General features: G+C 47.9%; 1 protein-coding gene and 1 long non-coding RNA gene across 3 annotated transcripts; one reads left to right on the forward strand and one right to left on the reverse strand.

Annotated features, from left to right (window-relative positions):
* Positions 1–537: 537 nt before the first annotated feature.
* LOC130517206 (metal transporter CNNM4) lies at positions 538–15,041 on the reverse strand. Of its 2 annotated transcripts, XM_057018949.1 has the most exons (8): positions 13,438–15,041; positions 10,855–10,998; positions 10,340–10,474; positions 10,044–10,213; positions 7,845–7,941; positions 6,230–6,319; positions 4,691–4,866; positions 538–4,466 (listed from the first exon to the last, which is right to left on the reverse strand). In XM_057018949.1, exons 1-8 carry the CDS (start codon positions 14,942–14,944, stop codon positions 3,927–3,929), a joined length of 2,859 nt encoding a protein of 952 aa, XP_056874929.1. In that variant the 5' UTR covers positions 14,945–15,041; the 3' UTR covers positions 538–3,926. The 2 variants fall into 2 exon arrangements, with proteins under 2 accessions (XP_056874929.1, XP_056874930.1); XM_057018950.1 differs by lacking the exon at positions 6,230–6,319 and having other exon boundaries at positions 13,438–15,039.
* Positions 4,829–6,006, forward strand: LOC130517265 (uncharacterized). Its single transcript, XR_008947671.1, has 2 exons — positions 4,829–5,039; positions 5,544–6,006. It is a non-coding gene; the product is annotated as an uncharacterized LOC130517265 (long non-coding RNA).
* Positions 15,042–15,269: the final 228 nt, after the last annotated feature.

The following is a 15,269-nucleotide window of genomic DNA, read 5'->3' on the forward strand; positions in this document are numbered from 1 at the left end:
TTTGTAATAATCTATCCCTCTATCTTCTCTCAACTGCTGGTGGTTCCTGTTGTGGGGGGGACAAATAGCTTAAAATCAGCTTTCGAAGTGCTCCTCTGCATTCCATTCAACAATCCCCTTGTGAATGATACACAGTGGAAAAATCACTAACCTGAGAGGCCTGCACCAGAAAATATTTAACCTTCCCACGACTAATCATCATTTCACCGGCAGAGGCTTAGAAACAACACTACAGGAGTTGCTGATAAACCATGCCCCCCCTCACTGGTACCAAGACAGAAAAATGTCTGGACAATAAAAATGGCTTTGCTGGTGGAGCCAGCGGTGGAATTTCAATACTTCGGAGCAGCAGGAGGGGGGAATTCAAGATAAGAGCAGGGTGAAAAATTTGAAAAAAAAGGATGAAAAGTGGAAATGAAGTGTGGGAGAGAGGGAAAAAAGACAGATAAGTGTGAGGTTCAGAAAGGAGGACTGCAATGTTGGCAGAAGAAATAAAGAGGGGAGGATGTGAGGAAGCTACAGAAGACAGAGGCAAAATTAATATCTGAGGTCAACTTTGTGCAAGGTTTATTGCTATTCAATGCTTCCCTATAGCAAAACAATGCAAATAAAACTCAAAATTAAATATCTCTCATTAATAAATAGACTTTTTTTTTTTATCTGTCAGCATCACATAAATGCCCATCATATACAGAGTATTTACAGAAGCAACAACCCAAACATCAAACAGGGAACTGAACAGTAGTTCTGGGTCAGTTCACCCAATAAAAGCTGCGTCTTACAGCTGGAAGCCCGGTTCACACAGCCACCTTCAAGCATATAACCCCCTAGAAATGTAACAATAAATACAATGTTTACAGTAAATACAACATGAATGAGGAGGATGAATCCCTTTCATAGTCGGACAGCCAACCGGCGGCTTCACTGGAAACCAGTATAAGACCATTCGCTACACAAGACCTATATGAACCAGCAGGCAGGTCTGAGCTTATTTCAGAGTGAGGATTGTCCCTTAATGTTCTTATTTTCTTTAAATAAAACACATTTTCAGACATCTGGGCCCTTCAATGAACCGACTTTATTCTCCCTGCACATGTACGTTGGCGCTAGCGCGCTCGTCACAGTTGCAAAAACTGTACGTTGTACCAAAAACAACTGGTTAGCAACACTGTGCGTTACCCAGCACAGTGGTATGGTTACTCAGAGACCTCGGAGGAGGGGGGCTGACACGCTGCAACAAGTTAATATTAACCAGAAAAGCTGAGGTTAACCAGGAATATTTCCTCTGAATGCTGCAGCCCGTGTATCCAATTGTGTTGTTGCATCACTGAAACTTTTGCTCTTAAACTTTTCCGGTTAGTTTGTGGAAATCAGGAGTGGGAATGTGAGCCAGGAGCAGCTTTCCCAGTCTGCGGGCCAGTGCTGAGAGGGACCCTCGAAGGTCATTTAAAAAAAATCAAGATTATTTTCTGCTACATGCGTGAAGAAAATGGAAATTAAATATTGTCTCAGCTCAGTTGGAGCTCCTTCATGATGACCTCACTGTAAGAAAATATATAAATATCATAAGAGCCGGGCTTTCACGGTGCAGACGCCCATTCATTTTTTAAAATAAATAAGCAGTTATCCGCTAAAAGTGGAAAACTTTGGGTTAACAACCTTTAAAATGTTTTCTTATGCTACATAACTCAAATGGTTTAAGGGTTTGTTCAACTCAGTGCTTGGTATTCCTTCATTTTTTAACTCAGTCATATAAAGCGCAGCATCATCTGCAAAGAAAACAGCTCTACAGTCACAGGAGGAAAGAAAACAGGTTCCATGCTCGCATCTTTAATCCCCAAGCTCAGCTCCTCATGCACAGAGTGAGGCGTGAGCCACTTCCTGTCCACGGTAATCACTTCCTCTCTGCATCTTCAGTCCACCAACGTCCTGTTTGTCGGGAGCCGAGCAGCTCCACGCGCCACAAACTCAATGCACGTTAAATCCCATCGAGGAAGTGCCGGGAGTGTATTCACTGTTCAAGCATCGGTCCTTAAGTCGAAGGTTAAAGACGACGGAAACACAAGCTTAGGACATCGGACCATTTAAATAAAGCTCAAGGCAGGAGATGGTCGCAGAATGGCTTCCTCAGAGACATCAAAGGTTAAAAATCAGCCCCAGAGGTCCAGTAAAGCTGGAATTTCGATACGCTTCAGCTGCTATTGGCAGCCAAACCGTTCCCTCCTTCAGGTTGTTGGCTAATTGCTTCCCTTTTTTAGAGTGCTAATCATCCCCTCACCACAGCTCGTTATATTAAAACCATTCAGCAAGCAGGAAAACAGAAATCAAACCTCAATCCAGGCCAGTTGCACAGTGATCACATGTCCAGTAACAATGAAGTAATAGTCAGTCAATCAATCAATCGATTAATCAATCGCTTCAGAAGCAGTTTGGTCGAGGCTGTAAAGCTTTGAGAAGGAGCTGGTTTCTTAGTCTGGTCACAGTGAAGAAAACAGGAGAACAAAAGTTTGCAGTTCGTAATAAATATCTTAAATATAAAACAACCAAAAAATTGGAAATATGAATATACAGAAATAAATAGAGCTTTAAATAAATACTTTAAATATGAACTGGCTTTAGCATGAACTAACTATAAATGTGCTTTTCTTTCAGTCATTCGTTAAAATGTATAACTTTCATCACATGTATCAAATCTTTTGTCGGGTATTTCTATAGAAAATGTAAACCTTTTCTCTTAATTTCAGACAAAAGGTTATTATCAACAAGAATATATTCCATCACTCATTTAGTTATATAAATATATTACATATATTGAACTATTCATATTTGTAATTTCATTTTAGTTTAAAGTTTGTCGGCATTTTAAAATGAAACAATTCTGAACGGTTTCCCTCCCATTGTGTTTTGTGTTTGCTCTCCATCACTATTGTTATAGAAAGGAAATCTTTATTGTTTGAAAAGGAAGTTTGATTTTAAGGTGTTTTGGGGAAGTTTTTAATGTGTTGCGTCACAACTTAAGTGAGACGGTTGGTGAGAACACGAGCGCTGAATATTTGCCCGTTCAACACGCACAGGCAGCAAAAATGGGAAATTAAGATGGTCGGCCTCGAGGAGAGGCAGCACATCGAGCCAACATGCTATCAGAAAACACAACTGTGGTCATTTGGACCGCAAACAAAACCCTGATGGAAAGATCTTTGGAAGTTTCACCTGGATAAAAATGTCAATTTAAAGAAAAACTAAATCAAAACAACAACAGCGATTCCTCTGAGCGCTGGCCTGTGTCCCAGGGTTCAGCTCACCAGCGCTAATCTGGACATATCGGCTCAGTTTCCTGCAAACATCTCATTAATAAAGACCTAAAGGTCAGGTCACCTGGGACTTAAGGGCTCAGGACGTACTGAACTTCAGGTGAGGGCAGACTGAGTGGCCAAAAACGGGGTGTCAACAGGTCACAGCTACGCTATGATACATTTTCTAGAATGGTAAACGATAAGCTGGAAACCACTTCCCAACAATCTTCTCTCCTCATTATATGTTTACACGTAAACGACTTTCTGGAAGTGGGAAAAATGCTTCTGTACAACCCGCTCGGTTCATTTTCGGATGGGGTGGAGGCAGAGCGCCGCACATCTGGGATGGAGAGGGGGTGTAAAAGGCTTCCTTGCAGTTAGGTGAACTGATCTTTTCAGAAGACACAACCGCGCCTGTAATTGGAGCCGTTCGAGCCTCTTACGAGTCTATTCTTAACTGTCCTGGAGTGCTGGGAGGGGACATGCAGGACGAGATGAAGGAGGACCTCTGTTTACTAAAACCACAAATGCGTTGATCCCCCAGATGTCTGCAGACGTGTTGGGGAGACAACAGGAAGTCGTGCGAGGCATGGGAGTGCAAAGGTAGCTTATTCCCCCGCCCGGGGCGCCAAGTTAGATGGTGCTCTCGGTCTGAATGTGACTGATGGTGTGAACGTGTGGGAGGGGGTTGGCCTGGGCGCGCGGGCCCACGCAGTTCTGCTGCTCACTGAGCAGGGTGCTGGTCTCCCCCGGCCCGCTGTCCGGCCCGTCAGCGGCCGGGGGCTGCTGCGACTTAAAGGAGAGGGAGGAAGTCTGAGACAGTGGGGGATTGTTGGGGCCCGCTGGGGTGCTCGTTGTAGAAGAAGAGCGGGAGAGGGAGAGCGGGGCGAGGTTACTGGGGGGGTGCGCCGCTTGAGGCAATGACTGGCTGGGTCTGCGGGCGGACGAGGAGGTCATCTGAGGAACCGAGGGGCGGCCGCTCGCAGGAGGAGCGTTGGACACCTGGCGCCCCGCAGGAGGGGTGGCCAACAGCAGGGGGTTGCGGATCCCTGGTGGCGTCACGGGCGGCAGAGACACAGACGTGTCCAGGCGGGTGCGGCTGCCCTCTGGTGACTGCGGCGTGCTGTCCAGTTTGGACGCCAGGAGACCGTTCTGGTACTGAGCACGAGTGACCTGAGAGGAGAAAACAGTTCATATTATGTTCATATGGAACCTCCATCAATATATAGTGTTCTATGTTGCCAGGGTGCCCAAATCCAGTCCTCCGGTCCAACACTTTCACCACATTCCTTGGACTAAACATCCTGCGCCCGTGAGGACTGGCTTTGGGCACCGCTGCTCTAGGCTTCATCTTCCAAAGTGAGAATCCAGCGGCTAACTGGCACCAGGATAGTTACCTTAACAAACTGCAGGTCCGTGAGAGCGCGCACACAGAAGTCTGGTATGTACTGGAAGGGGGTGCCTGGGATCTGAGTGACGCTCCCGCCCACGGAGCCGCATTCCGGAGCGCGCTCGGTGCAGCTCAAAGACGCCGAGCGGTTGAGGTTGCCCCCGTGTGACGGGGAACGAAACTCTGGGGTCGACAGAGACAAGAGTGAGCACGAGGAACCCAGTGGGGCACAAAGCCCATTAAAACACCACAATCAAGAGAAAAGCAGGAAATGGGATGGAGCCAACCGATGCCGATGATGTGGAGGAGAGAAGGTGTGAAGGCACGGCAGCACATCATCGAATCACACAACACACGTGAGCATCGACGTCACACACATACTGTGATCGACTGTGGCGCTATGAGATCGCGCCTGCTGAATAATCAATGCAGCATGCGGTGAGGGAGGGGGCGAAACGGGACCATCTGAGTTTAAAGCAGGGGGCATCTGTGATTGGCTGGCTTTAGTGATGTCGGGGGGGCTGATATGGGAGCAGGAGAGGGCGTCTGGAAATCTCCTGCATACATGTTAAAATAAAAAGTGCCAGTGATGAGCGAAGGGACCCGGGTGGAAGAACATGAGCTTAAAGTATTAGCTTAAGATTTTGGGAAATATCCTTGTTACGCCTTCCTAATTAGATGAGAAGTTGATGGCATTTCATTGCTGTTTATTAGCTTAGCATAATGTTTTAAAAGAGGCTATCTGGGCAGCCTTTTCTGAGCTCTACATTATGCTAAGTTAATTATGGCTACTCAAAGAGGTGTCAGACTTCTCATCGGACTTGGTGAAAGAAATCAGAAGGTCGAATGTTTCCTTCCAGCAGGAATCTGGAACCCGATTGGAGAAGCTGCCGCTCCTGCTGAGGTCACAGGAGCGGCCGTTGTTCTCAGACCAGGGAAAAGGAAGCGAGTGGTGACAGGGTTAGAGGAGAGCAGTCCACACCCAGAGTCCCATCCAGCAAGTTTTCCCGACTCGTCACATATTGAGCCTCAACTTCTGCAGATCATCTGTCACATGACCCCTCAAACTGTCAGAAAGCTGCACGTGGAACTGGCGAAACAGATCAATCGGAGAGCATAAAGTAGAGATTCCTGTTTGGAACTCTGGGGAGTTGTGAAGTTCTGGATGAATCTGACCTTTGACTTAGAGTAATATACAAATGTCTCAGATTAAAAGGACACCATGATTCCGAAATTCTGATAAGAGAGTCATTGATAATGACAATATTGTTGTCCACTACACTTCTCTGTACACCAGGTCAATAAATATACTCAGTGTGCTCATTTCAGAATATACACTATTGTGTACTTTAATGTACTTATTTATAAGGTTCAATCCTACATAAATAATCCTATATTTAGACAATAAAAAGGGAACAATTGTCAAATGTCAAGCTTATTTCCAGAGTCCTGACTTGCTGGATGAAGACCCAAAAGATGATTTTAAAAAGTGGTGATCTTTTCTCCCTCCTCCCCCACCCCTCCTCTGGCCCATGCAAATGTTTACCTGGGAAACGAGTGAACAGAGAAAACCTCTTAAGAGAGAGGCGTCGTGGAGGGGGGGAGGCCACTGATGGGGAGAGAGGAGGGGTGACAGCTGAGAGAGAGGAGAGGGGGAGGAAGGGGCAACAAAAGAGAGAGTTGAGCTGGTTTTTAGTTTTCAGTCTCTGCTGTCTCACCGTGGGGTTTTTTTTACTCTGATTTTTTTATGTCCTGTGAACAAAACATCTGACGCATCTGCAAAATTAGATCTTCAATACAACTAATACGCAAATCTCACAATTGAGGTACTGAATCCTCCCATAGACTTGTTTCAAGTGGTTCTCAGGACTGATTTATGTGACAAAGGGTCCACCTATTTAGCTTTTAGAATAATCTGGAGGAGAAGAAGACTATTAAAGACTCCAAAAAGGTGTTCAGGAAAACCATCTCCCTCTAGCGGCCATCGGTGGGAACGCTACAAAAGCCCCACTCGGGTTATCTCTCTAAATGAAAATTATAATTCATCTAGAATTTATCTAGTATGTTTACCATTAGAGGCTGTAACTACACTTTAATTCACTTTCTTTTTTAAAAATTTTTACTTGGTTTAATAGGGTCACAATGTTCAAAGTTTTTATAAAAAGTTAAAAACAATGTCGGGCTTTCAGAATGAGAAATGATTGACATTTGACGCTGCACACGCATGCACACTGAGCTGCATATAATGTGCACATGAAGCAAAGACATCAGTTCATCTGCGACACAACAGGCCAGCGTGAAGCGGACAGAAAAGAGAAAGAAAGACAACAAATGGGACCGTTGTTATCAGCAGTTATGATGCTGCTGGACCACTAGGGGTCGCCAAGGTTACCATATAAATATCTACAAAAAGGATAATCTTTTCCCGCTTAAATTCATTTTAAAGACGTCACCTTTTCAGCTCAGACGAGAGAAGTCAGACTGTTTGAACTCTGCAGTGATTCTTTCCTGATTTGGACTCTAAGCCTATTGACTGTTCCACATGTTTATTTGAACACAAAGCTCTATTAGAAACTCTGACGCAGCACTTAGTGAAAGTGGATCAGCCGGCTGGGAAAACACAAGAAAGCCGAGATTTTTATTCCTCATTTAGGTCAGCATGGACTGTCGTACACCCTTTAATCATTTTGAGGTCTTACACAAGAAAACTTGTGAGATCCATCATCCCACATACATTCTAAACACGTGGGAGTCTTTGGAAGTGTGTGTCTGTGTCTCTCCTACGTGTCAGGTTAAAATCATATTTCTGTTTTCTTGATAAAAAGCTGTTGGAAAATTATTTTCAGAACAAAAACAAAGCAATTTATGATGAAAAAATACATCGATGAGGATAAATGACAATAAAAATGCTATCATAGGACTGTTAAGTGCCTTGTTTGTTGTTCAAGGACAATAAAATGCACATTTACTTCAAATTATGTGTAAGTATTGTTGTTTCTTTTCCACAAGATGTGGCTGCAAACATCAATGTGACTCCTGTTGACACAAGTAAAGGCAGAGATGCACTTACCCTAATTACATTATGTGTGTGTGTGTGTGTGTGTGTGTGTGTGTGTGTGTGTGTGTGGTGTGTGTGTGTGTGTGTGTGTGTGCTGTCTCACCTTGAGTCGGGGAGCTGAGTGCCATAACTCCGTAGTACGAGAATGGGCCCGTTTCAAATTTCATATTTTCATTTCCAGCTTCGACTTCCACACGCCCCTACAACACACACACACAAACCACACACACACAAACAAACATACACACACACAAACACAGTCCATTTATTATTTATCACATTTTTTAGTGCAACTGAGTCAAGAAGGTCACACAAAAATACTCAAACGCTTTAAATATTAAGTTTTAGCACAGCTGCACTGACACAGTCTCTCTCTCTTTCTCACACACACACACACGCACACCACACACACACACACACACACACACACACACACAACACACACCACACACACACACACAGGTGGAACAGGAGCAGCTGTGCTCGAGTGTCTCCAGTCACTCTATCCACACCTCAGGTGTCAAGACTCAATGTACAATCACACACATGCAAAAACCGATCAAATACATGCGCACACACAAGCACAAACACACACAGACACACAAACACACACATCCACCTTTTTATCAATCAAAAATAAACAGTACTCTTGATTTAAAAGTCATTTTATCAGGAGCAATTTCAGAAAATCAGGACATGAAGATAAAAGATTCATAAGGTTTTAATAAAAAAACACATAAAAGTTTCTCATGAAATTATTGTTTTGACCTGATTCTTAAAGTTTTGTGTGTGTGTGTGTGTGTGTGTGTGTGTGTGTGTGTGTGTGTGTGTGTGTCTGCTGCAGTTCTCTTGTCCTCCTGGTGCAGAGGGAGGATTTAAAACCACACGTTTATCCTCCTCTCCTCCTGATCTCCCCTCGCTGTGCCATCTTATCCTCCATATGCTGCTGCCTGCTGACTCACTCTGCTGCTACGATGCTGCTGCTACGATGCTGCGCTGCTGCTACTGCGCACTGCTGCTGCTACGATGCTGCTGCTGCTACGATACTGCTGCTGCTACGATGCTGCTGCTGCTACGATGCTGCTGCGCTGCTGCTGCTGCTACGATGCTGCTGCGCTGCTGCTGCTACGATGCTGCTACGCGGCTGCTGCTGCTACGATGCTGCTGCTATGATGCTGCTGCTACGATGCTGCGCTGCTGCTGCACTGCTGCTGCTACGATGCTGCTGCTACGATGCTGCTGCTACGATGCTGCTGCTGCTGCTACGATGCTGCTGCTGCTACGATGCTGCTGCGCTGCTGCTGCTGCTACGATGCTGCTGCCTGCTGCTGCTACGATGCTGCTGCTGCGCTGCTGCTACGCTGATGCTGCACTGCTGCTACGATGCTGCTGCGCTGCTGCTGCTGCTCACGTCTCTTCTCCGTCTATCTGCTTTTCCTCCCTCCTTAACCCTTCAATCCCTCCGTGCTCTGCCTGCGTCTTACGTAAGGGGATGTGTCAGCAGGGGTCACGGAGACCTCACACACCTCCGACCACATGAAATCGTACAGAGGAGGATTTTTAGAGCTAATCTGAGCTGCATAAAATATTCCACAAAAGATATTTGTGTGATTTGATTGTTAATCAGTGGAGATTATCATTACAATAATTTGGACTGAATTTTAAATTCTGTAAATCACTGAGTTTCAGGAGGTGTTGGGTTGGGTAACGCGATGGTTGTTGAGTAGAGGTTTTGTCTAATGCAATAATGTTGAAATCAGAACAAAAGAGGATGGAAATGTTTGTTAAAAAGGTTTAAAATACCTAATAGAACTCGGGCAAAGACAGAAAAACTGAAGATGAGGAGAAATGTTGCTGTACATTATCCGTTAAGGTTGATTCTTAAGTTGAAAAGATCCACTTAAGCATCTTTAAAGGTCAATCTGTGTGAGTGCGGCTGCAGTGAGCTGTGTCCCACCTGTGTTCATGGCCGCTCTAAATGGGTCAGTCTGTTTCTTTTACCTATACAACAGTTCCTCCACACATCTCAGTGTGTTTATGATGGTTCAACAGTCACAAATGATGAACTAATTAATGAAAATGGTAATTAATAACCATCACACAACACTGTGTTTGTGTTTGTGTGCACCCTATGCAGTCTTTCACTAACAAAATGAGGACTCTATCCATCAAATGGATGTTTGAGGGTTAAGACTTTGTTTACAGGTGAAAGTTAGAACTGATTTGGGGTTAAAGTAAAGGTTTAGGGGCTGAGGAATGCAGTGATGGTCCTCACAGTGATAGAAGTACAATGTGTGTGTACCTGCAGAATGAGGATGAAGTAGTCGACGGCTTTTCCGCGCTGGTAAACGTAGTGCTGCGGCGAGCGCTTGTCGCTCTCGTTGAATTTGAGTTCCTGGATGACGTCGGGGTGTCGGAGGATCCTCAGCAGGACTTTCTCTGTGATCTGGAACGGGCTGAAAAGGCTGACCTCTGTGGGGGAGGGGTGACAGAGAGCAGGGGTCAAAGCTCCACAGCAAGACTCCAAAATGGATGTCTTTTCTAAACAAGATGAAACTCCGTCTGCAGACAGTGGGGGTGCTTCCACGGGTCGCTCACCAGTAGCCAGGAAGCGGTGAGCCGCCAGCATGAGCTGAGGAGAAATCTTCACTTTACTGTCGGTGACGTGCTTGAAGGCCGAGAAGTCGGGCTTGTTTTTGTTGGAGTCCACTTTTTTCCTGTTCCTGTTGTCGGCTGCAGGGGACAGAAAGATGGAGACAAGCTTATATAGACAAAAAGACAAGTTAATAGCTCGAGGTAAAATAATCCTCAATGCTGCTGTGGATTCAGCCCTGAAGCTATTCAGCACATTTAGCATCTAACTAGTGGCTAATTTAGCATCAATGCTGACTGCTACCTATCATAGAGCTGAATCAAAGCTAGGTTAAAAGTCAGCACTCTGCTAACGCTAATGTTTCACTGCAGACGGCAGCCATTCATCACTTTAGAACACAAAGAATTTAGAAATTGTTTTAAGGGTCAAATGTCCAATTAGATGGGGTGTAAGTCACCACCGATAAGGGATGACTGGTATTTATCTCGCCGCGGTAGATGACCGATCAGCTCTGACTCACTGTAAAGGTCAGATTCATCCAGGATCTCTGATTTGATGATCTCCTCGATGACGTCTTCCAGCGTGACCAGCCCCAGCACTTCGTAGAAGGGATCCCCTTCGCCCTCGTTGTTCACCTTCTGGACGATGGCCAGGTGGGATTTACCTGAAGACACGAGTAATCAGCTGAACGTTAACGCCGGCGCCGCACCACTGAATGTGCAGGAAGCATGACGGGCTCCAGCAAACCGGGATGTGAAGAGCACAACTGTTGGGGAGGGGGGTAAAGCAGGGCAGCGACAAACACCAGGGAGGAAGAGGAGACAGGTTTGATGGGATGGAGACGGATGTGTGTTTATTCTGTTTGGGATACAGCGAGGCTGCCGCTCCATCCGCCTGCAGAATTATCCCGAGCGCAGGCTGGACAGATTGGAGTCTTTAAATAGCCCAGACTGGACTTAAAGCTTAAGAAGAACTGCCAAAATAAGATAAAGCAGAGGGACTGAAGGGGAAGAGGCAGCAGCAGCTGAGAGGACAGAAAATGATTAGTCTGCCGCTCATTAAAAGGCTGCGATGCCAGTCTCCGCCTACTGCGGCGTCTCACAATCAAAACAACAAAAACAACAGAGAAACGGCCCAGAGCCTTAAAAAAATAGTTCTGTTCTACCCGACAACATGCGTGAAAATAGCACGAAAAGTGCACTTCAGTCAGCTCCTGTTACCGTGGCGACCGGCGGACACCAATCGCTAGACTATATTAGACGTTCTTGTACGGTTTAGGTTGAGAACTTGCAACATGAGCGCGGAGCTGATGTGGAAACTAAAACCACAGCACAGTATTAAAGTTTAAGGCCCTCACACGGCTGCGTGTCCACTTCAGGGCGGAGGAGGTCGGATCTCGCCGCCGCTCACGCGTCCTCCTGTGTGCTGCTTAAATACCGACACGCCTCAGCACCGTCACGCTGTTGCTGCCTTCACCCTCCGGAAAAAACCTCCGAAACTAGCCAACATGCTAACGTAGCTCACGTTTAAACTAATTGGCATCATGAGGACTCGCGATGATGACACATATGATGACACCGAATAAACTGGATAAACAAGAAACTGTATTTTTATACATAACAGACGGTTGCAGCTTCAGACCCCTTTGGATGACAATAATTATCCTGGCGTCTCGTTTAAAGTGATTTTCTACTGATTACATATCCTGAAAGGTCCCAGTTTGGAGCCTGTGAAGAGGATGCAGCCGGGCTGCGTTTATATAACCTCTTTCCCGGTCAGCCGCTGACAGTTTGGTGTGTATTCACCCATTCACGCTCATTCACGCATCATCTGGGCTCAAGGACACCGGCTGAATCAAACCCCTTTGGTACCAGCCAGGCGCGCCGCTCCGCTCTGAGAGTGGTCATCCTCAGCTGATCCTCTGCTGTCACAACAGAACCGGGTCTGTTGGCGTCGCCGCGCTGCCGCAGCCAACGCAGCCGGGCGCCGGCCTGAGGTAAAGGTCAGAGGTCAAGGTCGACAGAGGGCGCGGCGCTATGACGGGTGAAATACGCCATCAGCCAGGCTCTTAAATATGCCGCTTCTCACCATCGGAGATGGAGGGTGAAGGAAAGGTACGAAGATTACTGAGGGAATCACAATGACTCCAGTATGAAATATTAATGCTGTGAAAAGCGGCTGCGTCTGCAGAACCTTGATGGAAACGCTAAAGCGTTCTTTGGGAATCTGTCCAAACATCATCATCATCATCATCATCATCATCAGCCGCTGATGTGGCACTGCTGCCGGCAGCTCCGTGCCCATGGTGTGGATGTCAGCGTCGAGATTTCCTACATTAATCCCGCGCGCCCGAACGCGCCGACTGTCATCCCATCAAAACGTTGTGACGCGGGAGCTGATCTCACTGATTAGTTCCTGTTTTCTGACTCAAGGTCGGAGCTGCCGAGCGCCAGATCAGATCACTCACTGGAACATTTAACCTGGATAACGTAGTTAACGCGATAGTAACAGGAAGAACATGAGGATGGAGCTGGATAAAGAGGGATTTTTACGTATAAAGGTCTATTTAAAGCAATAATTCACCCAAAAGCTGCTAATTTGCTAAAAAAAAAACACAAAAAAACAACCAAAAACTTAGCAAATATCACATAATCTGGCCAAAATGGAAAGAATCTTTTAAAATAAGATATCCTGTTAACTGAAGGTCAAAGGTCACATTGGTCACATCATGAAATGAGGATGTTAATATCCTAACGATGCATCCTAAGGAAGCATTAGTGTGTGTGTGTGTGTGTGTGTGTGTGATGTTGCAACCGCTGCTGCATCAGTGCATAAACTCCTCCCCAGCAACTGTATTGAACGGCTCTATCGACGGGTGGAACGTCCCAACAAACACAACGCACGCGTGCTTTCTATCGTTGTGAGGACTCTCACTCTCATCAACCGACCCCCAACCTTCAAACAGACCTTTGATGTTGTCAGCACCAGTCAAAAGGTCCTCACTTTGCATGTAAAATGCACATTCTAGTCGTACAAAAGCACACGCATGTACAAGAACACACACACACACACACACACACACACACACACAGTCTGGACACACCTTTCTTAAATTCCTCCAGCATGGCGTCCAACTTGGTGTCATGAAACACAAAGTGCACCGGGTGGTTGTAGAACTTGGTGACGGTCTTCAGGGTGGTGCAGTCGTCCGGGTCCACGAAGGCCAGATCCTTCACGTACAGGACGTCCACGATGTTGGACCTCTCGTCGTCGTACACTGGGATACGCGTGTATCCGCTCTCCATGATCTCAGACATGGTGTTGAAATCCAGCACCGCGTCCGCCTGGATCATGAAGCAGTGGTCCAACGGCGTCATCACGTCCTCCACGGTCTTGGTCCGGAGCTCCAGGGCCCCCTGGATCATGTTCAGCTCCTCTTTGTCCAGATCGTTGTAGGGCTCCGTCACCTTGAGCATCCCCACCAGCTTCTCCCTGTTGTACACGGTCCCGATCTCCTGGCCCAGGAGGAAATCCAGCAGCTTGCTGACGGGGAACGACAGCGGGAAGGTGAGCAGCATGAACAGCTTGGTCACCAGGATGGTGTTGGCACCCACGGCCAGCCCGTGGCGGGAGCACAGCGCCTGAGGGACGATCTCACCGAAGATGACAATGCCGATGGTGGAGGCCACCACGGCCCCCAGACCCGAACCGATCAGGTCGTCCAGGAGGATGGTGAGGGTGGTGTTCACCAAGACGTTCCCCAGGAGCAGAGAACAGAGGAGATAGTTCCCTTTGCTGCGAATGGGCTCGATCTTCCTGGCGTATTTCTTCTCCTTGTCGGTGCCGCAGCTCTGGACGATGCGGAGCTCCATGGGGTCCAGGGCCATCAGACCCAGGTTCAGGCCGCTGAACATGCCAGACAGCACCAGCAGGCAGGAGATAATCATGCCCTGCAGCCACATGGGCAGCAGGGACTTCTTCTCCTCCACCACCAGCACCCTGCCATCACTGTCCCCCAGCAGCACCCACTCGCCTCCGCCGGGGCTCAGCGTGCACAGCGCGTACTCCTTCCGCGGTTCGCTCTTGCGGAGCGGCTTAACGTGCACGGTGAGCACCCCCGACGTGCCCCGACTGCTGACGTTCATGAAGCTCCCGACGCTGATGTCCTTCGTGAAGTCCACACAAGTCCTCTCCGCCGCCTCCGCCGCGCCGCTGCCGCCCCTCGCCGCCGCCACCGCCTCCCGCACATCCTCTCCCGCGTCCTCCCCGCCGCCGTGCGTGACCTCCGTGAAACGGATTTGCGCCCAGACGCCCGAGTGGAGCTGCACCCCGTAAAACCGGAGCTGCACGGAGCTCTCCTCAGTCACTTGGATGACACCGTCGTCATTGGTGCTGGCCGGCTTGTTGCTCTTCTCCAGCCGCATGCCGAGCACCTGGCTGGCGTTGCCGCCGCGGCCGCCGGACCCCGCCGCGGCCGCGGCCGCCGTCTCCGTCCGGCCACCTACGACGGTCCACAGAAACAGAATGACAGTGAGAATGTAACCCTGCTGTCCGCTCCATTCTGTCGCCATATTTGTTTCACTGTTTGGCGACCTGGGGGCTGACGTCATTTACTCATGTCCGTGCGGCTCCGCCCCCTGCCGCGCCGTCACACACACCCCCTTAATCACCGCCTACCGGACAGTGACAGGTAGAGCCTGCACACACACAAGCAAGCGTCCACACACACGCCCCTAAATTACCCGACCATGCCCCCCCGCCCCTCCCCTCCCCTCCCCCCCCCCCCCCCCCCGCAGCTTTTGCGTCCCGGCTCGGGGCGATGCGGCACGCAGCGGGCGGGTGCTGATGCTGCTCCTGCTGCGGTTTCTCATCCAATTGCATCCGGAGCCAACTGTTATGTAACGGCACATGGCATCATCATCACAATCATCATCA

The sequence above is a fragment of the Takifugu flavidus genome, chromosome 20, assembly GCF_003711565.1.
Source record: "Takifugu flavidus isolate HTHZ2018 chromosome 20, ASM371156v2, whole genome shotgun sequence".
Classification (NCBI taxonomy): Eukaryota; Metazoa; Chordata; class Actinopteri; order Tetraodontiformes; family Tetraodontidae; genus Takifugu; species Takifugu flavidus.

What these genes read in the sequence shown, in the direction of transcription:
- LOC130517206 (XM_057018949.1), bottom strand. Translation starts at nt 14,944, where the DNA reads ATGACGTCAGCCCCCAGGTCGCCAAACAGTGAAACAAATATGGCGACA. An exon ending in GCTGGAGGAATTTAAGAAAG is followed by an intron (nt 10,999 to 13,437) that starts GTGTGTCCAGAC and finishes TCGTGTCTTCAG; the next exon opens with GTAAATCCCACCTGGCCATC. An exon ending in TCTGTTCACTCGTTTCCCAG is followed by an intron (nt 4,867 to 6,229) that starts GTAAACATTTGC and finishes TGTCGACCCCAG; the next exon opens with AGTTTCGTTCCCCGTCACAC.